The sequence below is a fragment of the Myotis davidii genome, unplaced genomic scaffold (assembly GCF_000327345.1).
Source record: "Myotis davidii unplaced genomic scaffold, ASM32734v1 scaffold18, whole genome shotgun sequence".
In the NCBI taxonomy this organism is placed as follows: domain Eukaryota; kingdom Metazoa; phylum Chordata; class Mammalia; order Chiroptera; family Vespertilionidae; genus Myotis; species Myotis davidii.
In genome coordinates this window covers 14,294,039-14,321,963 of record NW_006292696.1, presented here as the reverse complement: position 1 = coordinate 14,321,963, position 27,925 = coordinate 14,294,039, and the positions used below count along the sequence as shown (strand labels likewise).

Here is a 27,925-nt window from a genome sequence, read left to right as displayed (position 1 = left end):
CAGACAGGGAGCATCCACAGATCTTCCCAGCAAAATGCACAGACAAGGGCAGCATGTGGAAGACCCCAGGGATGGTCACTCAGGTGGTAGTCGGAAAGGGGTGGCATTGGAGTGGTGCACTGGAGAGCCAAGACTCAGGGGGCTGGGTCCCGGGGGGCTGGACTATTCTCCCTGGATCTGCTTCCCTGTGCTGGGTGCTCTATGAGTGAGTCCCCTTTCCCGTCCCAACTCTCTGAACTTCCCTTTGGAATCCCTGGCAAACCTGATATGCAGCTACGTTCAGAAAACGGATCTGGGAGGAGAATGGGCAGGACATTTACAATGAGGAGGACTGAGCTTCCAAACTAGGGCATTGCTGCTGACCTTGGACAAGCCACTGGCTGGCTCCTCCATTTCTTTGTGGTTTAAATGGAATCCTCTGCTGCTAAAGGTCAGCAATTAATGCAGAGATTTCTGCAGCCCCATGCCGACCAGACAGGACCTGTCAGTGAGCCACCCATGCCAGGGCTGGTGGGTGTGGGATGGAGGGCGATAGGTTAGAACAGAGACCAAAAGATGGAGTTCTCATTTTGGAATGTTCTGATGAGATGATGTTAATCTGAGATGATTGAGCTGCTGATTGGGGGGAATGTGTGTTTGTAGAGTTTCTGAGTCACATTATAGAGGGAGATACTCATGCTTAGAGCTGCCACTGAAATCAAGTGGCATTAGGGCACCTGCTATGAATGTTCTAGTCCAGCCTCACAACAGGCCTATGAGGCTGGTGCTGCTGTTCTGTTTACAGTTGAGGGAACAGAGGCTTAGGCACTTTGTAAGAACCGGAGCCAGAATTTACACAAGTCGGCCCGACCCCAGTGCCTGAGGAGCCCAGCAGTAAGGGCATAACAGCAGCTGCTGGCCAAGGCGAACATTGTCCTGAGTGGAAACGGGAGAAGCAGTGATGCCACTGAGGACAAGAGCCCAGCACCAGCTGCCACCCCCCTCTCCCAGCCTACACCTCTTTGTTCCTGAAGCTCTTGAAAGAGGAGGGTGGACCCGGGAGGTTGGAGCCCTGAGCCCCTCCACAGCCACATCTCTGTAGCTGAGACTTCAGTGAGCCCAGTGATGTCCCCGGGGTCCATATGCCAATCTAGCTGCTTCTGCCTCAGGGCACTGAGCTTCTGGCCTGTCTGTCCCCACCAGGCGGCCCAGAGCTGCCACGCTTGGAGCAATCACTGCCGGCACTCGCCTTCCCTCAACGTGGCATGCACTGCCACATCCCCAGGGCACTTGTTAGAAACGCCGGGAGCCGGCCCAGCACTCTGTGATTCTCACTTAGGGGAACTGCGGTGTTTTGCATCACCTACACCTCACGGCATCCTACTATTAGCCCCATTTACAGAGGGTGAAACTGAGGCTCGGACAGAGCGAGACCTGCTAAGTGCTAGAGGAGCTGGGACATGAACCTGACTCCAAAGCCTCTTTCCCGCACTGTTAGGCTGTCTCCTTTGCCCACGGGGAGAGAACGCGCTCGTGCCATGGAGGAGACACAAAGAAAGGCCACTCTTTCTCCCTGCTGTGCGCATGTGTGTTTAGGAACAACTCAAGCAGAGATGCCAGCCGCCTGGCTGAGGGAGGAGGGGTGGTTGCCATGTTAGAGCCCAGGAAGCTTATGGAGGAAGGCAAAGCACATCCTTGGAGTACACTGCACCCTGCCCAGCACGGCGCACCGGCCCTGTCTGCCCAGACCCGCCTCCCCTGCCGCACCCCTCTGCACATTCCACACGCCCTAGCGGCACGCACTTCTCAGAGGTCCCCAAACACCCACTGCTGTCTGGCCTCTGTGCCTTGGCCCTTTTCTTTGTCTACAGAACCCTGCCCTCTGTCCTCATCTCACTCCTCTGTAGCTTTCAAAACTGCAGCCTGACCTGCCGGGAGCCTGGATGCCCCTGGCCTGGCCTGCCCTAGCCCCTTGGCCTTAATTCTTCCACGGGCTCTACGAACACGCCTGGTTTTACCACCAACAGTCCGCGGGTTCCTTGCGGGTCCTGTTTGACTCTCATTCATTCACGTGGAGTAGAGGCCTGGCATGTACTTGCTGAATGAATAAATGATTTCAGGGTGTGGCTGGCTTGGGGTGAGGAGAGTAAGGCTCACCTAGGGTGCCACCTTAAAGAAGGCGTCACTCTCATGGGAACAGGCACCCCAACTCATCCTCATCTAGGTGCTGGTTTGGAGACAGACCTCAGATCAAAGCAGTGATGCCAGGGAGGTGACTGGTCCCTTTGGGGGCAGCGTGGCATGGAGAAAAGTGGACTGAATTTAGAACCAGGAAGCCACGCCTCCAGCCCAGACCTGTCCTGTTCTGTTATTGGAAGAAGTATCTTTCCCTTTCGGGCTTGGTAGCTGCTGAGGACTCTATCTTTTGGCCTTTTTGCATCTGACATCCTGGACCTTGTGACCCCATCAATGGAAGAGGTAGCGTCCCTGAGTGTGGTGGTCACTGGGCTCCAGAAAACGGGCTGGGCAGACTGATGCCGACATAGCTCCAGGGTTGGAAAAGGGAGGGGATTCCCTTGGAAAGGTTCGGCCTTGGTTGTGAGTGGGGAGAGAGGCAAGCACGGGCACAGAGCTTTGGGGGATACCTTGTGGTTTTCTTGGATTCATATTTGGCCACACAGTGCTGGCCCCGCTCCAATCCCCCAGAACTCTTGGCTGAGAAGATGGGAAGTCAAAGACACAAGCACGGGCCACGGGCAGCCGCTCTTGCTGTGCTGTGGAGAATGCCTGGCGATTTCAAGCGTGACTGCTCCTTCCAGCCCCGGGCATTCCGGTGTGTAAGCACTTTGTGGCAAAAACGCATTCCCCCAAACCCGGGAAAAAGCTCAGGCCAATGCTGCTTTTCAGAATGTTGCAGACTTCGCGTTTCTGAGGGGCCCGGGGGTGCTGAACACTCTGGTCTGCCTTGCCTGATCCCGGGCTCGACACTCAGGGGCTGGGAAGGGCCCACCAGGGGGCACTGGACCTGGGTTCTGAGTCCGGGTGTGGCTGTGTTTTAGTGGAGGGACCTGGATAAACCTCTGCACCGTGGTTTCTGCTTCTATGCAAAGGATCTAAGAAGGCTCTTAGGGCTCTTGTGAGCTCTTGTCATGTTTTAGTTGAGCAATGTGGGTGGAGTCGCAGCACAGGCCTGGCCCCTTGTAGGTGCTCCCTGCATCATGACCTCATGTCCTTTGACATGAAGTCAGAGGACACTTCCTGTTCTGGGACCATCCGGACCCTCATGTTTGTTCTTGGATGATGTTAATGTCTACTCCAGATTTCTCGACCTTGGGCTGGTTGACCTTTGGGCCGGGTCATTCTCTGTTATGGGGGCTGCCCCCTGCATATCAAATATTTAGCAGCCTCTTGGGCCTCCACCTGCTAGCTGCCAGTAGTACCTTCTCCTGACCTCCCTTTAGTGACTCATAAAATATCTCCAGTCATTGCCAATGTCCCCTAGAGCAGTGGTCACCAACCTTTTGGACCTCATGGACCACCAGTGGTACGTGGGTTACCAGTTGGCGACTGCTGCCCTAGAGAGCAAACCTGCCCAGAATTTCAGTGGTGGTCACAGAAACTAAGAGGGTACTTGTTACAATCTAGGCAGTTTCTCCAGCCAAGGCAAAGCACCTTAATGATATAAATGTTACCTCTTGGCCACCAGCTAAGCCTGTGTGTTGATCCTTCAATTCCCTAAAATAAGTCCATAGTGATTTAAATTATTAACATTTTTTAATAGATTGTGCATTTGAATCATAATTGTATGATGAATATTTGATTTGTTATCTAATCAGGGGATAATATAATCCCTTAAGAGACACCGAATAACCATTTTAACTACTAAAGACTTGATTAGAAAAAAACTGAAGGTGCTACATTAGGTCAACTCATAAACTTTAAACACTTTTTAGTTTTTTATGAACAAATTCCATGGCCAACTACATTGACTGGGAAGCGATTTTCAATGGGAAAGTCTTATCATCGAGGGGACTCCCTCTGAGGCCTCTTGGCAACACCACCAAAGCGGAACTGGTTTGACCCTTCTTCAGAAACAGGCCCCGAATTTTGTTCGTTTTAGGAGAAATGAGAAGTTGGCTTTCATGTGGACACGCAGTCCATCCTAGTGGTTAGCTAAAAGGCCTACTTTGCATGTTACCTTCTTAACCCTCGGATTCCTTATCTGTGAGATGAAAACCTAAGATGAAATAGACCCCCAGACTGACGTCTAGTGTGAAGACACAGACAACATACGAGACAGACAAAGGGACTGAGTTAGGAGTGTGACATTACTGAGACCGGAGAGGCAGAGGGAGACTTCACAGGTGAAGACAGCCTTTTCGGGGAGCCTATGTTTGAGCTGAGAACTGAGAGTGACCAGAGGGAGCCAGTCACACAGAATACCAAGGTCAGAGCATTTCTGATGGTAGCATAAGCTTAGCACCTGCAGGAGGGAGATGCGGGCCAGAGCGAGTGAGCAGAGCTGTGGGGGTGGGGGTCGTGAGAGAGAAGGCAGAGGATGCTCATCGCAGGCCCTCTAGGCCAAGGGGAAACATTTGATCTTGACTCTAACTACATGAGAAATGATTTGAGGGCATGATCTGATTTACAACTTAAATCCCTCCCTCTGGCTGCCATGGGGAGGAAGAGAGGGTGAGGGTGGAGCTGCTGTAGAGAGACCCATGGCTATCTGTTCCCAGTACCCAGGTCGGTACTAAGCCCAGCACAGTGCTTGGTCCATGCCAGCCCTCAAAAATCTTACTGGTGATAGTTTTCATATGTAAAAACATGGATTCTATCATTTTTGGCTAACCTCAATAGAATAAAAGAAAACTGAACTCCAGTCTTTAGTTTCCTAAACAGAAGGCTCTCTACTCAAATATGCCCAGAAAGCCGAAGATCTACTTTCAATGGAAAGATCCTGAACACTTTCAGCGCCCTGTTACCATGTGGCCCACTAGGATTTCAGGTGGGGCTCGTTCTGCTGCCTCCCAAAGAAGAGAGACCAGGACCTGGCCAGCTGGCAGTGGCTTCGGGGCCAAGTTCTCTTCTGAAGCATTAGATATATTGCTTTCCTCTCAGGGAGCTAATCGGGGACTCTGTTTATGGCTCCAGCTACATTTGCCACAGGTCTTTGGACTGCAAAGGGAATCCTCAATCCAACCCAATTAATAGAGCACTGCTGCACTTTTAAGCTGTCCCCCTCCCAACCAATCCATCAACATGATTTGCACACATTAATCAAGGCATTTACAATGGGTCCACCAAGCTTTATCTCTCACTGGACGAAGAAACGAGACTATTTGGACTTGAGAACCATAACTCTTCTGGAGTCCCTGAAGTCCCGAGCTTGGCTCTGCTCAATGCACCGACAAGGTGAGTTATTAATTAACAATTGAGATAAATGCCGGAATAGCATCCCTGAATCATGTCAAACCAATTTGGATGGTTATGGGATGGGGAGGGGAGGGAGGAGGCAGTGGGCAAGGGGAGGGTTTTGTCTGTTCCAAGTGCTTTGGACAGACGCCAGTGTTATTCCTCCTCATTTAGACCTGGCTGGAGTGAGCGGAGCACAGGCCAGCATCCTCATCTCTTCACCCAAGGCAGCTTCCTTGGGAGAACAAGGAATCAGGCCTCCCAGATGGAGGTGGGCTGGGAAACGCTGTTCTGAGTCCTTAGTTCAGGGAGAGAAATGTGAAAGCTGTTGGTGGGCAGAGAGTCCTCACCATGGATTACTGTTCACACAGGTCTGAGGTTTAGAGGGCCCTCTAGGGAGGCAGGCTGAAGACGCTGGGCTCACTACTGTGACGGGTCTTGTCTCCTGTCCTGCGGCTGACACCCCACTCCACGACCCTCGATTTCCTACAATCCTACTGCACTAAGGTGCTCCACGCCCATCACGCCTCACACACAGGATTCAAATAATAATAATAACATGTTTATACATCTTATCTTTTTAGAGGGATGTGAACTCTTTGTGGACACGTGTCATATTTGTCGTAGTATTTCCGAAGTCTAACATTTAGTAAACATTCAGCAAATGTTTGCTAAACCATGAATGGCTAGTGATGGATGGATGAATGGATGGATTCACACTTAATGACACTTTTTAAATTCAGAAACAAACATCAGTCACCTCTCCAACTAGGAATCCAGGGCACTTTTAAAGTATACTAAAGTTATTCACTCAGGAAGTAAACATGAAAATATGTTCACAGTTTTTTCAATTGCTCATTTCTTCTTGAAATAAAATTCCCCTTTTCTCACATCACTCCTGTGTCCTGGGAATTCTAGGGGTAGATGTTTGGGGCATAGGTACTGTGATATTGGGCTGGGTCAGCAAACCATGGGGAAACCATTGTTTAAACAAGTTTTTTTCCAAAACACGATCTGCAGACCACGTATCTAGGAATTCTCTGGGTGCCTGGTCAAAATGCAGATTCCTGGATCCCATATGTGACTTAATTAATAGGAACCTGAAAGGCGAGGGCCTGGGAATCTACATTTTAAATCAGCTCTCCAGCGTGGTTATGCAACACCAAAGTGTGACGAGCCCCAGTTAGAACCTCTGGGGTTATGTGCTGTGGGAACACTGTTGGTTGAGCTCCATCTATGTGGATTTAGCATTTGTTCTACAAAATAACATTAATACGAATGAGGTGAAAGCTAGCAGCAGCCAACACGCGAGGGTACCCTCTGAGCCAGGCACTTGTAAAATGTATTGCATGCATTTTCTCTCGGAGATGTCACACCTGCCCACTAATGGAGGAGGCGCCGTGAAGCCCATTTTATAGACAGGAAAACTGAGGCTTTGAGGAGTATCATGACTTACAAAAGTAGGACATAAAGACTGCCTCCTGACCCCAGGCTCTTAGTCCTATGATGTTAGTGTCACTGAATCTGAAACCAAGGAAGTGAGAGGAGAAGGAAGAAGAGGTCTGACTTCAGGGCTGCCTTGAAGCAGAACAGAGGGGAACAACGACAGCCCAGACAGCCCCGAGTGTAGGAAGGAGGTACCTGATACAAAAGTGACCTGTGGACAGGCTCAGTTTAGGAAGGGCTTTCTCCTCCCTGCTCCACCCCCAGGCCTCTGCCCCAGGCTGGCTTTAAGTGGTAGGAGTTGGGCTTTGCATGGACAGAGGGCTTTAGGGAAGGAGTAAGGACTGTCACTCCAGGCAAGACAGTCTAACAACACCTCCCCACCTCCTGGCTCCCACTTTTAGAGGACATCCACACCCTCTCTCCTACCCCTGGCGGTGAGGAGCCGAAGCTCACACCTCCGTCGTGGCAGTGATAATTAAATATTATTCGCCTGTCACTTGCTGCACATGTTGTGTGCTTTCTCAGACTTTAATGAGCTGGTGTTTGTCTTTTGTAAGCAAAAATATTTCTCAGAGTCTCTTCTTTTTCAAATTGGGGTGAGCAGTGCACGTGGAGACTTCTCACTGTTAAAAAGGCGGTCTGCTCGCCGGCGTGTCTGAGCCGTTTCTACTTCTTTCTTCGGGGCCACGGCAGGTAGAGCTTGGCCCTTCCGGAGCAGCCAGGGCTCCCTGAGGTTAAGTCAGCCCGTCTCATGGCTGGGGCGTTGGAAGATGTTGAAAGTGACGGGAGTCAGGAGGTAGGGAAGCGGCATGCATTGCTTTTGTGGGCTATTCCAAGGCAACAGGGTTTCTCTTCTGAGCACCTCAGCCTACTGAAAAGATTTGAACGTTTTCTCACATCGTCCAAGGAAGGCACTTGGCTGGTACCATTCTAGATGCATGGGGAGAAGTTTGTTCATGGCGTCTAATGGACGTCTTAGGACAGTGGTTCTCACAAAAAACCTGCGTGGGCATCCCCCGGAAATTTACTAGGAATTCAAATTCTGGTCTCCCACCCCAGGCCAAGAGAATGAGAAACCCTGGGGGTGGGGGCTCGTCAATCTGTGTCCACACAAGCCCTGTGGGTGGTTTTGCTGTAAGTTTGAGTTTCTTCACTCTCTCACGGAGGAACCCAGGTGAAAAAGGCTGTTCAGGGCTTCAATCTCCATATTCGTATCTGTATCGCTATCTAGCACATTAAACTGAGATATATATATATTTTAAAATGAAAAGCGCTCCTAGATGGGAAAATGATTGGTCTTTCCCAACTCACTTTGGAAGAGTGCTCTGCTATCTCCCCCATCATAAGGTGTGTAGGAAATGTGTTCCTTGCAGCTGCTGGGAAGAAGGGGTGCGGCATTTTCAGGGTGCCTGCTCTGACCCACCAGCATGTTTAAAAACCCACAGAGAGCCCCTTCTGAGAACTCCCCAAGCAGGACAGAGCCTAGGGCAGAACTCCTACCCCCACCCGAAAACAAACACAAACAAGTGACTTAATTAGCGTGCTGCAGGATTGGATCTAGAGTAGATGAGGAGTAACTTTAATATTTACCAATAAACAGCGAGGAGCTTAGCACACCTCCCCGGGAAGTAATTAGCCATAAAAAGTATACTCTGCACAGAGGACTCTCCTCCCAAAAAAGAACTCAGTTAATTGTGAATTGCTTCTGCCAGGTGAGAGAGAATCGGTGTCTGCATCTCACCTGACACAAGCAACTCCGAATTAGCTGGGAGTTTCTTTTTATAAACACTGTGCAGAGCCTGTTTTTTTTTTCTTGGTGGTTAATGACTTCCTTGGGAGGTTCCCACAACAAGGCCGTGATTGTCTTTAGCATAATCACCGCCTCATTGGCTTTTGTGGCCTGCCGCTCTGCCTCTGCCCACCGCCTGGGAGGGACCCTGACCAGTGCCCACTGGGGAGCCTGGAAGCGCCTACCATGCCTCCAACAGCTCTACGCCTGGGGATTTCAGTTTTCTCCTGGTGGGAGCCTGGATCAGGGCTAGGGCTGGCCGGGAGGGATGGGGCTGAGCAAGGCTTCCTCGGGAGGCTGAATCCCCTCCGACATGTGCGGATTCTAGCTTCTAGCTCAGAGCAGCTTCTTTCTGGAAGAGGAAGGAGCTGGTCTGTTAGCAACCGTTAGGCTCCGTGAAATCGCCAGGGACCGGGAGCAAAAACAGGGAACCCTACAAGAAAAGCAGTGCGATGTGGACTCTCAACCTTGAAAAAACACACACGCATTGTGTAGTTATGTCTCACCTCTCTCAAAAATGAATGTAAGTGCCTTCTGTTTTGGCTCTGTTTCAGGAAGGGAAATGAATGGATGGGGCTCTGTGAGCTGCGCCAGGCCTAGAAGCCCTTTTCTGATTGGTGTACTCCTACTGTGTAGATACGTTTGTTTATGTACAAGTTACATACATGTGCAACTGCAATAACAGATTGTGGAAACACACAGTGTCTAGTAAGAGGATGAGGACTATAAAGATGGAGTGTCTCACTCTCTCAGCCATCCCCCTGAGGGACAGTGCCTCACTCTGGACACCCCTGGAGCTGACCCCCTGGGCAGGGGCTGACACCCCAGAATGCAGTGATCTGCACAGAGCAGGACATACACACCTTTGTTAAATCCAATAATTGATGCTTGGGTCCTCTTACACCTGAAACAATTTTGGTGGATCCCACACCTGTACTTATGTTCACGGAACACGGCATGATATTCTCAGGAATTCAGGTGGCCCATATTCTACCACAACCCCATCCCAGAATCTTAGCACTCACTCCATCAGGGAATTATAGGAAAATTCAGCTCAGAGGTTAAAACAGGGGTCAGCGAACTTTTCCAGTAAAATAACACCCGAGAGAAAAATAGCTCAGGTTTTGTCAGCCATGTGGTCACTCAGTGCTGACCTCTGGGGTGAAAGTAGCTATGGCTGAGACATAACTGGATAGGCATGGCTATGTTCCAATAAAACTTTATATATGGACACTGAGATGTAATTTCTGCATAGTCTTCACTTGTCATGAAATTTTATTCTTTAGATTCCTCCCCCCCAACTATTAAAAATGTGAAAACCATTTTCAGCTTTTAGACTCGTACAAAAGCAGGCTGTCGTTTATCAACCACTGGTTAGAACAGCCGTGGGCAAACTACGGCCCGCGGGCCGGATCCAGCCCGTTTGAAATGAATAAAACTATTGAAAAAAAAGGCCGTACCCTTTTATGTAATGATGTTTACTTTGAATTTATATTAGTTCACACAAACACTCCATCCATGCTTTTGTTCGGGCCCTCCGGTCCAGTTTAAGAACCCATTGTGGCCCTCGAGTCAAAAAGTTTGCCCACCCCTGGGTTAGAAGGTGGACTCTGAAGTCCGAGCTGGGTTTGGCCCCAATTTTACTATTAGTGACTGAGTTATCTATCTATCTATCTATCTATCTATCTATTATTGATTTCAGAGGAGGAACGAAGAGGAAGAGAGAAATAGAAACACCAATGATGAGAATCATTGATTGGCTGCCTCCTGCATGCCCCATACTGGGGATCGAGCCTGCAACCCAAGCATGTGCCTTGACTGGGAACCGAACTGTGACCTCCTGGTTCATAGGTCAACACTCAACCACTGAGCCACGCCGGCCGGGCCGTGTCTGAATTATCTTTAGACAGATACATAACTGCTCTCTAGACCTCAGTTTCCTCATCTGTGAAATAACATCCCTTAGGGCTGCATGAAGGGATGCATTGCTTAGATAGCTCAGCACAGCGGGAGGCACATTTAATTTTCAGCGGCAGAGATGTATTTGTAACTCCCAGGCCTGAAGGGTCTGGCAGGACGGGTTACTCAAAGGCAGAGCCTGGGCCCAGCCACCTTTCTGTGCCACATGTACTTGAGAATCCTAAGCTGCATCAAACCCCGACACCTGCAGCCCAAGTCTCCAGGAGCCCCCATTGGCCCAAGGACACTGCGTTTGCTTCAAAGGAAATGTCACGACAACATCTGACAATCGTATAGGGGAGATCTTTCAGGAAAAATGACTTGTGACGACCATATAGACGCCATGCTCTGTTCTTGAGGGGCTGGGAATTAGAAGACGCTTGCTCACCTCCCTCATTATCCTTGTTATCAGCACAGGAGGTTTCCATGGCAACGTTGCATCCGGGCCCTCTCCAGCCGGTCTGGCAGACACACTGCCAGCTGTTCTGACCCAGTGTGCATCTCCCATTGCCGTTGCACAGATCGGGGCAGCCATCTGGTTGGAGAAACGGAGAGGATGAGAAAGAGGGACGTGAAGCCGCGCTAGGGCAGCAGGGGAGCCATGCAAAGGGGGAGCAAGGTCACAGGCAGCCGCTGGGCCAGTCTCAGAGTGGGGCTGTGTCTGTCTGGGAGTCAGGGAAGCAGGCAACGCATGCAGGTGCAAGACGAAGTGGGGTCCCAGATGCAGGGGAGCCCCAATGACACTGACCTGTGTGTAGGGGACTGAGGCAACCTTCCCAAAGAGGGGAGCAGTCCAGAAAACTAAACTAGCTCTGAGCTTACGATAGGACTAGCGAGGCTGTTATTTCCAGCCACTGGCTCAGGACAGATGCTACCTCAAAAAAAACATGTATTTTTTTTTTCTTTTTTTAGACGTGTCTTCTGTAGGAGAGAGAAAATTCCCTATCAACCCACGAAGGAGCCAAAGTGCCCCCTGTCTTTCAAAATTTTAAAGATAAACTTATATGTGATTATCATGGGTTTCCGATGGCTAAGAACTGGATGGTTCTGCTGGGCTATTTGCACTGTTTTGTAATATTTAGTTTCCAGGGGCACTTTAAAATGTTGGCTGCTTATCACTCTAACTACTTATGGCCTGACTTAAAAACACTGCAGGACCTGAGGGCTGCGGAAGGAGAAGGTGCCGAGGGACAAGACGGAGGGAGGAATGGACATGTGCCTGGGGGAGGCAGTGGGGTGCAAGTCATGCTTATTTTGTGGTTTTCTTTTTCTTTTTTGGGGGGTGGGGGTGGGGACAGTGGGTATGTGTGAAATCAGCAGCCTACCTAATTCCCTAATCGCTCCAGCACCCAGACCCAGCTACACTGTCCTGACCTGAGCCTCCACACGCAGAGCCTGAATGAAGAAAGAAGAAGGGCGGGGGCGCGATAGCAAGAAGGGGCGTCTCCCTCGTGGCCCTGTCGCCCTTTATAAGATGCGGAGAGACGCACAGAATCGGTAGGATGTGGCCACACTCACAAAACCCACTTGCTGGCAAGAATTCCCAGATAAGTTTTCTTTTTAAAAAAATTTTCTTTCTTTTAGCAGCTTTATTGAGGCATAATTTCCATACCATAAAATGTACCTGTTTTAAGTGTACAATGCAGTGACTCCTAGTAAATTTACAGTCATAATCTAGGTTCGTTTTCTTATTTCGTTTATATATCCCAAATGACCATTAATTTCACTGCCCCTAGAAAGTTAACGTTCCTGCATCTCTCTGTCTCTCTAGTTCTATCTCTCCATCTGCTGACATCTCTATCTCCATTTCTCTCTCTCTCTCTCTCCCTCCTGATCTCTCTCTTTTTGTTAATCCTTACCTGGCAATATTTTTCCATTGATTTTTATGGAGAGAGTGAGAAGGAGAGAGAGAGAGGCAAGAGAAACACATCGATTGGTTGCCTTGCACATGAGGTACATGTCCTTGACCAGAATCCAACCCAGGACCCTTCAGTCCTTGGGCCGACGATCTATCCATGGAGCCAAATCAGCTAGAGCTCTTTAAATCTCTTTTTAAACCACACAAAGTGTAGGGTGGATTGGGTCATGGCAGAGGGATCAAGAGCTTTGAAATGATGGAGGTAATTGATTTGAAGCCTTTCTGGCCCAAATCTTCTGAATCTGAAGGATTCCAGAGGCCTCCCCCTGGCATTGTTTCTCTCTCCCCTCCAGTACCCTACATGAGAATGCCAGGAAACCAAAAGGGGGCATGTGGCAGTGGTGGGAATTTAAAGGACTCCTCCTAAGAGGAAAGGTCTGGAGGGTCTGAAATTGAGTTGAAATTTACTTCTCTAAGAAGTTTTACTCCTCAGTGCTGCTTCTCTCCCATCCTTTCTCCTGCAGCCTGGGTCAGGTCTGAGAGAGCAGGGTAAGCCAGAGGAGAAACTCCGTGTGGGCAAGTCTCTAAGGAGGCTGCAGCATCTTGAGAGGAGAAAGAAGGTCCTGGGGAACCTGTTTTCTTACTGCTGCACAACCTGCACCAGATCCAGCGTGCACACGAAGCACCGTGTTTGCATGGCCCTCGCGAAGCCCAGATTCACATGTCCATTCCTTCCTGACTAAGGAAGTGACCGTGGTCCAGCCTGGAACACCTGGGACACACTCCCTGACAGTGCCAGGAGGGGAAGCCACCCCCACTTTCAGAGAAATGACACAGACGTTTCTGCAGGAGCAAAAGGGAACTCCGGAGGAAAAGCCCTAGGGACATTTCCCAGGTCCTCCAGGAGAAGAGAATACCTCCAACCTCCAGCCACTGCCAGCCACCTCCAGCTGTATAAGTTCCACCAGTCGAGTTTTGGGGAGCAGATCTTAGAGGGGACACTAAATGACAGACCCACCTACATTTGCTCAGCGTGCCATCTATTATATGGGCTTTGCTATTCAGCTACTTTGAGGTCTCATGTTTGACGAAAATCATGCCCAAAGTCTCAAGAGAAGCCTTATTCTGTAGGAAACCCACGTCCACTATATACAATTTAAATTTGCAAAGAACACTAGCGTGCCAGTCAGAGATAGGCACTCAAAATACGTATGCTCCTAGATTGAATGAGGCTACCCACCCCCCCCTTCTCTTTCTCTCTTCATCTTTTTTTCTCCTTCCCGACCAACTGAAGTGAGATAAACAGACCACAGTAGCGGGTTTTCTCCACATCATATGAGGAAGATGAAAACACGAACAGTAGGAAGCTGGCAAATCTCTGAGAAGTTTCGGGGCAGCTGGGAATTAATGGACAGGACTTTGCTTTTAGCTTGAAGAGGAAGAAAGCAGCCTTGGTAGGTGCGTGGCGTTGCTAGGCAACCCCAAGCTACCCCCAGCACAAGTTCATTTTGCTGGTGGCCTTCTGAGGATGCTGCGATGCATTGTGTCTTTAAAGTGCAAAGCCAGCTTCTGCTTAAGGGAAAACAAATGTAGGGAGCAATTAGTCTGGAGGGCAAATGGGTTATCGATGCTGGCTTTTCCCTGGGGAAGATCCTGTCACTGGAGTTGGACTGGGCCTATGGGCTCCTACTTGATCCAGGAGGGCTCCTGTAGGAGACTTCTGGCTTTCAGGCTAGCATTGCTGAATCCCTGAGTGCCCATCTCCAAGACCATGATGCAGAATGCTTCAGGGCACAGGTGTTTAGTTCTTTGTGCAGCTAGAGAGCTGGCTGTCTGGAGACTTCATCTCTCATGAGCCTCGATCAATAATTCTCCACTGAGGCAACTGTGTCCCCCATCGTTCCCTCTGGGGGCATTTGGCAATGTCTGGACACATTTTTTTTTTCTGTTGCTGTTGTTAATCCTCACCCGAGGATATTTTTCCATTGGTTTTTAGGGAGAGTGGAAGAGAGAGGGAAAGACAGAGAGAAACATCGATGTGAGGGAAACATCGATTGGTTGCCTCCGACCAGGGCCAGGGCACGAGGAGTCTGCAACCAAGGTATGTGCCCTTGACCGGAATCGAACCTGGGACCCTTTGGTCCATAGGCTGACACTCTATCCACTGAGCCAAACCAGCTAAGGCTGGAGACATTTTTAATGATCACATCTGGGAAAGATGCCACTGCTCAGCATCCTACAATGCACAGGTGAGTTTCCGTAACAAAGACTGACCCAGCCCCAGATGCCAATGGTGCTGAGGCTGAGAAGCCCTGCCCTAGACCGGAAGCTACCTGAGGCCCGGAAACTTCCTTGTTTGCTGTTGGGATCCCAGGGCCTGGCTTCATGTCACACACATAGTGGGCACCTGAATGAATGGAAAGCAGTCAGTAGTCCTGGATTATTTCAGCCTGGCCCTTACCTATAGACTCTCCTGAGAGTCCTGAGGAGATAGCGTGGCCTCCTTCTCAAAGTCTACCTTCCAGGGAGAACTTTCAAGGGTATCAGTGATATCTTGGGCTCATTCTGTCACACTTCCAATGCCTTTGGCAGAGTGGAAATGGAACAGTTTCCAACACTTTCTACACACAAAATTCCAACCACTAGGAATGAAAATCAGTTGGCACAGTTACCATAGGCAGGCTTTTTGCCTTAACAAAAATTAGAGTTGCAACTGAGGTACATGCCCTTGACAAGAATTGAACCCATGACCCTTCAGTCTGTGGTCTGACACTCTAACCACTGAACCAAACTGGCCATGGCAGAAATTTGGGACTAAAAACAAGCAAATCTAAACACTCCCTTATATTCAGATGACTCCTGAATTTTCAACTCCAGACCTGGACTCCAACTTGCATCTCAACATCTCCATCTGTTCACTCACAAGCATCTCAAACTAAATGGAATTCAGCTCCTTTGTCTTCCTCCCCCCACAAACTCTGATCCCTTGATCAATGAATGGTACCTCTATGTACCCCACTGCCTAAGATTGAAATCTTGGAGTCATTCTCCTTTTCCACCCTCCCTCCTACCAGCTCGCTCACCTGAGGTATTTAAGCAACAACTGAGTCCTGCCTAATCTTCCTCTTAGTTATAACAAGTCCTACCTCTTAGTTATAACAAGTCCTTCCTTCTAAGTGGCTCTGGAACCTGCCCTCCACCCGCATCCCTACTGCCACTACGTTAACCCAAGCTATGCTCAACATTGCACTGGACCAGTGGTTCTCAACCTTCTGGCCCTTTAAATTCAGTTCCTCATGTTGTGACCCAACCATAAAATTATTTTCGTTGCTACTTCATAACTGTAATGTTGGTACTGTCATGAATCATAATGTAAATATCTGATATGCAGGATGGTCTTAGGCGACCCCTGTGAAAGGGTTGTTCGACCGCCAAAGGGATCGCGACCCACAGGTTGAGAACCGCTGCATTGGACTCTTGTCAAACTTCCCACCTGGTCTCTCTGCCTCCCGTCTTGCACCATGACCCATTTCTCTCTATTCCTGACACTGTTGGAACAATTCTATGCCTTTCCACTGACCCCAGGGTGAAGTCTGAAAACCTGCCTTAAAATCTTATAATCTTATATGACCCGGTTCTTACCATGTCAGCCTATCTCAATATCCCTTTAGGCTTTGGTCCGATGGAAGCCATTGGCCCGATTTCCTTTTTCCTTTCCTAATTTGCCCAATTTCAACCCATCCTTCTGATTTCCGCTCAGGATTCATCTCCAGGAAGTCTTTCCAAAGCTCCCAAATCCAGACTGGCTACACCTGTCGGGTACCTTTACCCTATCCTATGCTATCCCAACTACCACAATGTATGGCGATGGTCTGGTACCTCCTTGATACTCGCTAGCTCATGTAGGGGCCCTCCCTTAAGGCACTTTACTGTCATCTGTTGGAAAATTGTTGTAATAAATATTCACAGCATTATTAACTACAATTTGAACTGTGCCCCTAGAACTGTGCAGTGTACAACTGAACAACGGCCCTGGGCACTCCTGTTATGATGTAACCCTGTCTGGACAAGGACTGCATCTGCCTCATTTACTCCTGGATTACTACTATTCAAGAGTCAGTTGAATGAATGAATGAATGACTTCTGACTGAAACCTGCATCTCCAATGCCTTTGGCAGAGTAGACATGAAATAGTTTCCAAGGCTTCTTTACACATAAAATTTCAAACACTAAAAAAACCACAAACAACCTGACCACTCCCCTCCATCTCTGAAAAAAACAACAACCCCTCCATCGACATACTTCTACGTAGGCAGGCTTTTTGGCTTAACAAAAATTAGGCGTGAGCAAAATAACGTCTACAGCACAGTAAAAAGGGGAGCATAAATGCGCCTGAAGAAAGCTATAATTACCATAAAAGGCTTTTCTAAAAAAGCATCAAGAAATGTTCTGCCGCATGCGGCAATTTGGAGGTGGAAAGAAGTGCCTAATGCTGTGGAAGGGGTACGGAAAGAGAAGCAGCATGTTAACATTCAGCATCAAGCACACCCGGGAACAGCGGAGAGGCCAGCGCCCTGCCCCGATGGAAATGCAAGCGCGAACACAAACCAGGCTGCATGGAAATGAAGACGGATGACAAGGAGAGCGAGAGAAGCGAGCTGCCCCTGCTCGCTGTCAGAGACCACGAGGAGAGCTGCTGCGTCCTGGATTAACCCCCCGCTTTTCTGGATCAAGAGAAAACCTTAACCTTGTGCGGAGTCGGAGAGTTCTGGGATTACCACCTGGTTCTTGCTGTCTGTGTCACCTTGAGCTGGTCGAGTCACCTCTCACCCCGTTAGTAAAATGATACATCTCGGGAATTCATCTTATTTATCGTCCCTCCCAACAGAATACAACCTGCTGCAAGGCTGGGATTTGTGCGTCTTTGTTCAATGAGACACCTCAGTGTCGAGAAGAACGGTTGGCACATGACAGACACTAAATGTTTGTTGAGTGAGTAACCTAACAGGGTTGATGATAATACGTCATCAGATGCCAGAAGGGTTAAATGAAGTGACAAAGGCAAAGATTTTAGCCCAGAGCTCGGAACACTGTAAGTGCTCAGCAGGTAGCAGCACCTGCTTGTGTGGCTGTGATTTTGGCTATCGCAAATATTATAATTAGTGGTAGGCTTTTCCTTCCATGCCTTCTCTTTGCCTCCCCGTCAGATCAGGAAAGGGACAGAGCCTTCCCTAGGGCCACCATGAGAATCCAGCTCCACTTTAGCTAAGGGCAATCCTGAGGGTTGAAGGTGGAGTTGAAGGTAGAATCAATGATGGCCTTTTCTCTTGAGCACAATTGTACTTTCACATGTTAATTAGGGAACTCTCTCTCCCCCAACTGTTATTTTATTTATCATTATTTTAAAAATATATTGTTATTGATTTCAGAGAGGAAGGGAGAGAAAGAGAGAGATAGAAACATCAATGATGAGAGAGGATCATTGATTGCCTCCTGCATACCCCACACTGGGGATCGAGCCAGTAACCCAGGCATGTGCCCTGACAGGGAATCGAACCGTGACCTCCTGGTTCATAGGTTGAGCCACACTGGCCAGGCTCCCCAAACTGTTTTAAATATCACTGATTTCTGAGAGCTGTGCATTGTTGGAATTAAGGAGCAGCCACACACTGGAAATAGGTAAGAGTCCACCACCGCATTCCAAGGCTCTTTAGGGTTGAAAACAGCTGAGATGTTGGGGACCAGGGATCACCAGGGGTTCAGTGGCCATTTATACGAAGCAGCCGTGGCAAATGCTCAGGAAATTAATCTGGTGCTTGGAGACACTCTGGGGAAAACGCCAACTAATTTTAGAAGACTGGCTGCCAAGGAAGCATTCCGGTCTCAGGAAAAGGGCAGGGCCGTCCCTCTCGCTCACGGCGGAGGGCCTCTGTTTCCAGGCACAAATTGGCACGGACGCTCAGCCATGAATCTGAGTTTGAACAGCTGCTCCCACTTTGGTGGAAAAGACACGAAAAATCCAGAGGCAGATGTTTCTGTTTGTTTCAACAGCATCCGATGCCTTCAAGGGTTTGCACAGAGGCGAGTGTGGGGGATGCTGGGGCAGGAGGACCTGGAAGGCCAGTGGTCCTTTGCACGGTCTACTGCTCATCTTCTGCTCGGCAGGCAGAAATCCCGCCCCTCTGCCCAGCAGCAGCAGAGCCTCTGCAGGTGATGGAAAGCTGCATCCAGCTGTCTACTCTGCACATTTCCTGCGCGCACCTGCATTCTCACTGATCAGCATCCTTCCCGTCTGCCTGGGAGAAGGGAGGCAGCCGGCGTAGCCTCGGCCTCAGAAAAAATGAACTAAAAAAAGCAATCCTTTTTTTTTTTTTTTTTTTTTTTTTTTAGGAAGAAGCGGAAAGAAAGACATATTTAATTTTTTGTTGTTGTTGCAGTTTGGATGCTTCAAGCTCTTACTATTTTTTTTTTTTAAGTAGAAGATCATGGGGGAGGAAACTAAGAGTTTAGACAACAGAAACCAGAAATAGCTCTTCTGGGAGGGGAAGGCCATGTCAACTGCCCCGTGAACTCAGACTGAATCATGGTCACTCCATAGCACTGGGCCCGACACAAGCCTGAGCCTGCTTCCCCCTCCCCTTGAAACATCCCTCTCTATATTCCACCTAGTGGGCTAGTGATGGGCAAACCTCACCCTGGCCTACGCTGACACCTGCTGAGAATGCACCTGGGGTTCCTCCCACTTCTTTATTTTATTTTTAAGATATATTTTTATTGATTTTAGAGAGAGGAAGGTAGAGGGAGAGAGAGATAGAAACATCAATGATGAGAGAGAATCATTAATAGGCTGCCTCCTACACACCCCCTACTGGGGATCAAGCCCGAAACCCAGGCATGTGCCCTGACCAGAATTGAACAGTGACCTCCTGGTTTTTGGGTTGATGCTCAACCACTGAGCCACACCGGCCAGCCTCCTCCCACTTCTTGAGATCAGAGTGTGGGCCTAGGACCAGCTTCAGCAATGTCACCTGGTCACAGATGCACACTCTTAGACTCCATCCCAGATCCCTGAGGCAGCACCTCTAGTGGCGGGGCCTGGCAATCTGCATGTTAATAAGCCATGAGTGGGAGGGGGCTTCAGATGCCTGCTCCCTGTGAGGGGAGCATGGCTTCAGAACTAAGACCTAAATTTTTTTTTTTTCAATGTTGGTATGTAAATAACTAAGACCTAAATTTTTAAAAGGGCCTCCGAGGCCCAGAGTTCCCTGGCCTTTTCCTGTTCTCTCCTCACTTCCTGCCACTCCTAACTCTGCTCTCTGACCTTTGGCCGCGCTGCCCTGCCAGATCTAGAACAAAGCTGACATCTGGTCTCCTGGTCTTTGCAGATCCCTATTCCTCAGAGCCGCTCCTCGCACTCTCTTTGGCTGAGGCCGTGACTCAGTGGCTCAGCCTGCATTTGCTCAGGGAGACCCCAGACCGCCAGCTCGGGCTCCCCCACCCATGACCTGCTTCCACAGCATCAGGGACTCTGGCCACAGCACCTGCCATACTTCTAACGAAGCCTTTATTTAAAGCCACGGTCTCAACTCGGCTGCACAAAAGAATCAGCTGGGAGCTGGGAACAACCCCGATGCTAGGCTGCGCCCCAATTTAATCAGAATCTCGGAAGAGGAGACCCAGGCATCCATATTTATGTTTGTTTTGTGAGCTCTCCAGATGATTCCTACGTGAGGCTGAGTTTGAGAACCAGCGGTTTAACGTCCACCATCCCAGGGGCTGCTACGCCTCCCGCGTGCAGAAACGGTGACTCTGCTCTATGTGGCTGCTTTCCCAGTGCCCGCCCTGGGCCTGCGGGAGAGCCATGTGCTGAATGCACGCATAATCACACCGTGCGGCATCTCTGCTGCCTCACTGTGCCCTTGATTTGGCAGCCAGGTGAAAGGAAAAGCTTCCTGCTAGCCACGCCCCAAGTCCCTGGATGGATGGCGTGTCCCCAAGCAAAGGAACAGCTGGTTGTGGCCCAGGGTCCAAAACCAAGCCGATGACAGCGCCGTGGATGAATGCTGGAGCGGGTCTCTGCCTTTCGATGTGGACGGAGCTGACACCTCCTGACGGCAGGAGACAGAACAGAGAGCCCAGCGAGACAGAAGCGAGGCGCGCGGGTGGATTAAGAGGGTGACAAGTGTTACACAAAGGCAGGGACGACTATAATAAGAAAGCCCAGTGGTTTAATTTGGTGTTTGGAGGGTAATCAAGTTGTTGTACCTGGTGCTGCTATTCCCACAGCTGCCCAGCAAATAATGAATGTGGTACCTACCGGGTATGGAAACAGGGACAAAGGCACGACTTTGATTTCTTATTTGTTATTTTTAACCATCCAATTTCTACACCCACTGAGCATCCTTATAGCCACAGGAGAGTCATAAAAATACAAATAACACCTAGGAGGCCGGCGGGCACGGACTTGTTACTTACTGCAGGCTGATGGCTCTCTTTTACCTGGCGTAAAATCAGGCCAACGATAAATTGCCTTGTATTTTTTTTGTTGCTGCTGTTTGCAGCACAGTTTTAGGATGTAAGGAAATCACTAAAATGTGTGTTTCTTATAGATGTTTTAAAAAAGGGCAAAGAATCTGCCCAAGGACTGTAGTTATGGGTTTTAGAAAGCTTTTAATATAATGACAACAATAACAGCCAACCCTCGTATAGACATTTTGGTGTGCCTGGCACTGATCCGTGTGCCTTTCATGCATTCGCTCATTTAATCGTCACAACAACCCTATAATGCAGTTACTGTTAGTATTCCCATTTTACAGGCGAAGCAATGGAGGCACAGAGAAGTTAAGTAATTTGGCCAAGGTTGCAGAGTCGGTTAGTGGTGGACCAAGGATTTGATACCAGGTGGACAGGCTGCACAGTCTCTGCTCTCAACTGGAGGGGGACCAGCTATTCCTGTCCACCTGGGGCTGTTTAGGACCAGGCACTGGGAAAATAGGTCATCACTGAGGACTCGGAGTGGGGACTTGGCTTTTTTCATTGGGGGCCATGGGAGGCCTGGTGGGGATCGAGGCAACTGCACTCAAGGGCAAGGGAGAGGGCACAGACCTTCTTACTGGGTGGCTGATTTGAGGCTCAGCTGCCTTCTCAGGCCAAAGTATCAGGTCAGCCCAGGAATCATTCTATTAGAAGGCTGCCTGGGTTCAAATCTCGGCTCCATCCCTTGGCTGCGTAATCCGGGGCAAAAACAATTGTTTATTATTATTCATTCCTTAGTTCCTCCAACTGTAAAACCAGGGCAGTTAAAGTACCTGGTTGTTGGGGTTTCAAAGAGAGAATACATATCACCTACTAGGCATGAATTGATTAAGTAAATACGTGTAAATGTATGTAATACACATGCTGTGTAGACTGCTTGTAAATGCACATAATAAATGCTCAAGAACTGACAGTGATTATTATTGTTGTGTTTAATATTATTATTTTTTTATTATTGTTGTTGTTGTTGTTAAAAGTCACCTGAGTCCGGACCTTTGTGGCTCAGTGGTTGAGCGTCGACCTGTGAACCAGGAGGTCATAGTTAGATTGCTGGTCAAGGGCACGTGCCTGGGTTGCCGGCTCAATCCTCAGTAGGGGGTGTGCAGGAGGCAGCTGATCAATGATTCTTTCTCATCATTTATGTTTCTCTCTCTCCCTCTCCCTTCCTCTCTAAAATCAATAAAAATATATTTAAAACTAGAGGCCAGGTGCCTGGCATTCGTGCACTAGGGTGGGGGGGGGGAGGGTCGTCCCTCAGCCTGACCTGTGCCTTTTTGTAGTCCAGGAGCCCTTGGGGGATGTCTGACTGACGGTTTAGCTGCAGTCGGACCTCCTTAGTGCTGCCACGAAGGCGGGCCACTGCACTCGCCAGCCATCAGCCCGGCTTGTGGCTGAGCAGTGCTCCCCCTGTGGGAGTGCACTGACCACCAGGGGGCAGCTCCTGCATTGAGCGTCTGCCCCCTGGTGATAAGTGCTCATTGTTCTGCCATTCTATTGATTTGTATATTACCCTTTTATTATATAGGAAGTATTATTAAAAAAGTCACCTGAGATGGTAGCAGGAGGGTCTGTGTGGCTTAGGGAGCTTCTGATTTGCACTTGCATTGGCAGTAAGGAGCGACGGTTCACTATTATTTAAAACAGGATCAGTATAGTCAATATAGCAAAGACCCCAGGAAGGTGCCCTCTGAAGACTGAAATGGAAATGAGAACGATGAGGTAATCTCCCGAGAATTACATGAGTGAGATCAGCACATAATGGATGTGACACAGTATCCACAGAATCCCCTTAAAATGCAAGAGGTCTCTGAGGTGAGACTGTGAAGGACCCCAGGGTTTGGGAACCTCAACCAGGCTCAGAGAAGGATGCTGACAGAGAGCAGAGGTCTGCCTGGAGTGGAAAGGGGGCCCACAGAGCAAGAGCGAGTCAAGGTCAATTCAGAAGTGAGCATGTTCTGCTCGATGAAGGGAAATAAAGTCACACCACCTGCCATTGATGAGTGGGTACCAGGGGCTCAGCACTTCCTATTCTTATTAATTCACTGAGTCCTTTCAAGGGCCATCTGAAGTACGAATTATCATCATCATCAACTGTGGTTGAAAAATCTGAAGCTCAGAGAGGTGAACTTGCCCAAGGTCACAATCACTGAAAGTGGTAGCCCAGGGTTTGAACCCAGGCCCGTCCAACTCTGAGCCCATGCACTGTGCTCCCCTTCAGCAGGTAGGATTCTATAGGGAGGGGTGGCCTCAGAATGTCTCCTCCTTGCTTTGATTCCTTGCTCCCCAATCCACCTTCTGATTTTGACCTCACTGCCCATATAGAGTTCCTTTCAGGGAGAGACTACGCTGAGAAGATGTGAGTCCTCTTCACTGTGGATCAATGAATGGATGAATCTGGGCTCCTGTGAGGGAGTCAGTCTAGAGCTTGACTCACTCTGTTAACATGACCAAGATGGAGAACCAGACAATGTACCACAATGATCTTGCCATGGGAAGCCACCTCCACATGTTCTGCCTGAGTTGGGTGTGGTTCCTTGAGTGGTGCCCTTGGTCTCCTTGTCTTTGATGAGTCTAGCGTGCAGGAGTCAAGGGTGAAAGGACTTCTAAGGAAGGAATACTAATCCAATAGCCAACACTCACTGAGTTATTGTATGCCAAACTCTGGTGTAGAACCATGACTTTATTTACTGTGTATCTACTAAATGCTAGGAGCTTTCTGGACACAGGGCATACAGTGGTAAGCAGAAGAGACAATGTCTTGTTCTCAAAGATTGTATTGGGGGAGATCCGCAATTTAAAAAAAGTGAGTACCGGGGCTCAGCCCTTTACATCCATATCTAGTATATTAATGATGATAATTGCTATAGGGAAAAAAACAGGGAGGGGGATCGTGATGGGGGTGGTGTGTGGTGGGGATTGCTGTTGTACATGGGATGGTGAGGGAAGTCTTTGTTGATAAGGTGACCTTGAGTAAAAAGTCTACAGGAGGGGAGGAAGCAAGTCATGCCAATATCTGGGGGACAGTAGTCCAAGCGGAAGACACTGTAGGCGCAAAGGCCCTGAGGCATACAGCACTTGGGTGTTGGATGGACAGCGAAGTGGACAGTGTGGCTGGAGCAGAGTGAGCGCAGGGAGAATGAGAGGACAGAGCGATGGGGCAGGGTCAGGTCACGCAGGCCTCGCACTCCACTGGAAGGATACAGGCTTTATTCTGAATGAAACGAAGCCACTGGGGGGTTTTGAGCAGAGGGGTGGCCTGATCTGACTTAAATTTAAAGGATCCCTTTGTGCTAGGAGAGCAGATGGGGAGGTTGGCCAGGAGGGGGCTCTTGTGATAGTCTTGCTAAGCCCTGGTGGTGGTTTGGGCATTGTACCATGCCCTGCTACCATGACTACAAGGCACAGCTAATTCTATATGTGGTTAGGGTTCGCTACACATCTCTACAGAAGGAAAGACTTTTGGGACACAAATGCCGAGGATGAAATACACTGTCCATAAAATAACACTCTGGTGGATGCAAACAAATTAAACTCCTCAGTTGGGGATCAGCAAACAAATGAGCTTGAGGAGGCTGGTTTTTGTGATGATTCTTCCCGCCTCTTCAAGTTGCTTTACTATTGAAAACAACATCTGGAAGTGAAGGGAAATGATGGCATGGGTGGAGGAGATCAGCGGACTAGGGGGTCACCCAGGCTCTGTCCCTAGGGTCAGGCTTGACAATCTAACATGGAACAAGCAAACTTCCTAACTTTCTTAATGTAATGACCCCAGATCATGCAGCTGCATTTATTTCACCAGCTTTGTCTAGTTCTTGGCAATCAGGTCTCCTTGGACCACCCCAAAAACCCTCCCAGGTTATTATACCTGGACTTTTAATCCCTTTGCATTCTATTTATTCCTATGGGTCAGCTTGACCCATATGAATTATGGCACTCAAACACACTAAAAGAAAAAGCAATCTCCATCCATCCATCCATCCATCCTGCATCCAGCCACCCAGCCATTTATCCAATCATCCTTTATCTATCTATCTATCTATCTATCTATCTATCCATCTATCTTCATTAATTTATCAAGCCTTCCTTACCAATCTCTCCAAATTCTCTGATGATTTATTCTCAAAACACGATGTGTCCAATGACCTCATACAGTAACCATATTTTATCTTCTTTTATGTTACTTTCTGCCTGGTGCAGAAACTATAAAAACATTTCAATCTGTCCTCTTTTTTCTTTCTTCTGACTGGCAAGTCATCTCCCACCCCTACCCTTACACATGAATCCAGCTCTTTCCCACCCTTGTGACCCAGGTAACCCTGAGTCATCAAGAACTTCTGCTGCTCTTTGCAACTCTATTCCCATGTAGTGTTCTAGTCCTTTTCTTAACACATATTTTAACTGATCAAGGACTTGAGGGGAGGCCACTGGCCCTTACAGGGTCTTTAGATACCAATTTCGCAATAGTCTCCACCAGCAGGTGTATTTATGTGTGGCATGGCATGGGAATAGAGACTTGTTTTCTGAAAGAGTACAGAATGGGAGTCAGAATGCCCACAATCTGGCCTACACTATTGTTAGGTGCTGTTCTTTAGTTCTGCATAATGAGCTTGCCCTTAGCAGGCAAGAACGTCCTCTTCCAAATCCTCTCATTTACAGAAACAAAAAATCCCTCCTTTCAAATACATTTTAAACATGCAGAACAGCAGTAGGTTTCTGTTAAGGCACATTTTAGCTGAATGGATGATGGAATGGTGACTGGGGCCTGCTGCTCAGCTGCCGACCTGCACAGTCTCCCCCATGCTCCCAAACTGCAGCAGAGCAACCCCCAGGAGGCAGAAAGCACGACTGATTTTTCCAATAAAGCTCCAGTAATCGATAATCCTTGTAGATGGAGTCCTCACCTCTCTGACCATGTCAGAGTGTCATCTCCCTCTGCTCCTCCTTCCCAACAAGCCCCTGTCTTCACCTTGGTGTATGCGACGGATGCCACACCACCAGGACTCAGCCCGAGTTCCAGCCCAGTTCTGCTGATGCACCTGTTAGAGAGGCCCCGCAATGCGTCTTGATTTAGAGACGCTTGGGTTTTACATGGCTCTGGGAAATGTGGTTTAGCTTTTCCGGAGCTCCAATAAGTTCTGACGCACAGCTGCGCGTGCCCGCGTGATTAGTAGTATGTGCAAGGACTTGGACCTTTCAGAGGTCACCTGTGTGTGCTGGATAACACAGCACAGATCCCCAAATACCCTGGATAGGAATCCTGGCTCCACACAAGTGCACTGGCATCGCCTGCTGTCACTGACACTGCCCGAGACTCAGTGCTCCTCCCCACCTGAGCTTCAAAGAGACATCGCCTCCCCAAACCGACATTTTCAAGATAAAATGGGCATCATCTTGTTTTTGTGGCTACTTCTCTGTAAAGTGTCATAGGTACTAGGATAAGCAAGAAGCCTGGGCAAAGTAGAAGGCTGCTACGTTAGACCCGGACAGGTCTCCAAGTTCAGGATCGCCAGGCCGAGGTGTGAAGGCAGCGAGCGTCCATGCAGAACACACTGCGCTGTGCAATGCTGAGCTTGAGAATTTAAATGCACCAGAGTTGAGAGATCCGAAATGATGGTTCCCACAGCAACTATAACTCAGTTCTCTGGTGAATATAAAATTAACTTTATTGTAAAACATGCTGTTCAATTTACGCCTTAATATAGTCATGGCAGAGTTACAGTTGCTGTGAGAACGCGAACTCGGAATTGTTTTGAATAATTAATTTAATGAAAAGTTGGTGGAAATGTGAACTCCTGATAGAAAGTCAGCTTGAATTTAGGGACGCTGGCCAGTGATGCCTGGGCTGAGAGCAGGGAGTCATTTTTGGAATCTGAGATCACTTAGTGAATTTTTGGCTTGGGGGGCACTGAGAAAGCAGAACACCCCAAAGTGCTCAGCCAGGGGAATTGCCCCCCCCCTCCCCCGCCATCACCAAAGAGACACTCGTGCAGGGGGTGACTTTCCTAACAGAAGAGTCTGTCTCCCTGGTGCCATATACCTTCATTTCACTGCTGTCCTCCAACATCATCCTCTTGCTGCCACTACCTGGGGTCAAAGCAGGTGATCAAAACAGTGTAATGGCTACCCCTGGTCTCTGTCAAGTGACCCCGGATTTAGAACCCACCTTCCCCTGTGGCCGACAGTTACCTTACGACTTACACCAATTGCTTAACCTCTCAGAGCCAGGTCTCTCACCTGTACAATGATGCTGGTAATAGATTTTACCTCATAAAATTGATATGAGGAGTAGATGAGAGAAGCTATGTGAAGAATCCAGCATGGGGGCTGGATAAGTGTGAGCTGTTATTATCTGAAAAGGGAATTCAGTCAATCAGTAAATTCAAAACACATAAAAAAAATCAATTATTTGGCCTTTCTCGTTATTTTAGTCCACAGTGGTTTGGTATAAACCCGAGCCAGCATTTGGCCAAACTGAAGGAATGGACTCTCCCAGAGACCATGTTCCAAGGGAAAGGGGTGAAGCCACAGCCTGGTAGGAAAACAAATAAACAGGAAACCCCCTCCCCTCCAGCAATGTGCATTTCTAGCCTCTATAGTTCCCAGCCTGGCTTGAATTACTGGCTTGAATCGGTCTCATGCTGTTTTCAGGGCCTCTACCTCCTTCCCCTCACGATCTTGGCTTTCGGCTTTTTACCTCGGTGTGATCAGGATCAGTAGTGGGTTAATATCTCCTGAAAGACATGATTTTATAACGCTGTCATATGCACCTTCACTGCTCAGAAAATATTTTAAGGTTGCATTACTTGGTGTAACCCGATCTCACTGGTGATGGGAGCAGAATGCAAATGGCAAGGAAGAGCCGTCCCAGTGTGCCGAGAGCAGTGAATCCGGCGTCCACGTGGCCTGCTGGTCTAGCCGGACACTTAGCTCAGCCTGGAGTGCCA

At 48.8% G+C, this 27,925-nt stretch overlaps 1 protein-coding gene across 1 annotated transcript in view; it reads right to left on the bottom strand.

The window, feature by feature from the left end:
- The window catches only part of TENM2 (teneurin transmembrane protein 2), a 910,242-nt gene that overhangs the window by 84,113 nt on the left and 798,204 nt on the right, over window positions 1-27,925 (bottom strand). The window contains exons 14-15 of the mRNA XM_006766332.2: window positions 27,182-27,187; window positions 10,977-11,123 (exon numbers count right to left, since the gene is read on the bottom strand). Of these exons, the coding sequence (XP_006766395.1) occupies window positions 10,977-11,123; window positions 27,182-27,187 (153 nt within the window). The remainder of the gene's footprint in view (window positions 1-10,976; window positions 11,124-27,181; window positions 27,188-27,925) is intronic.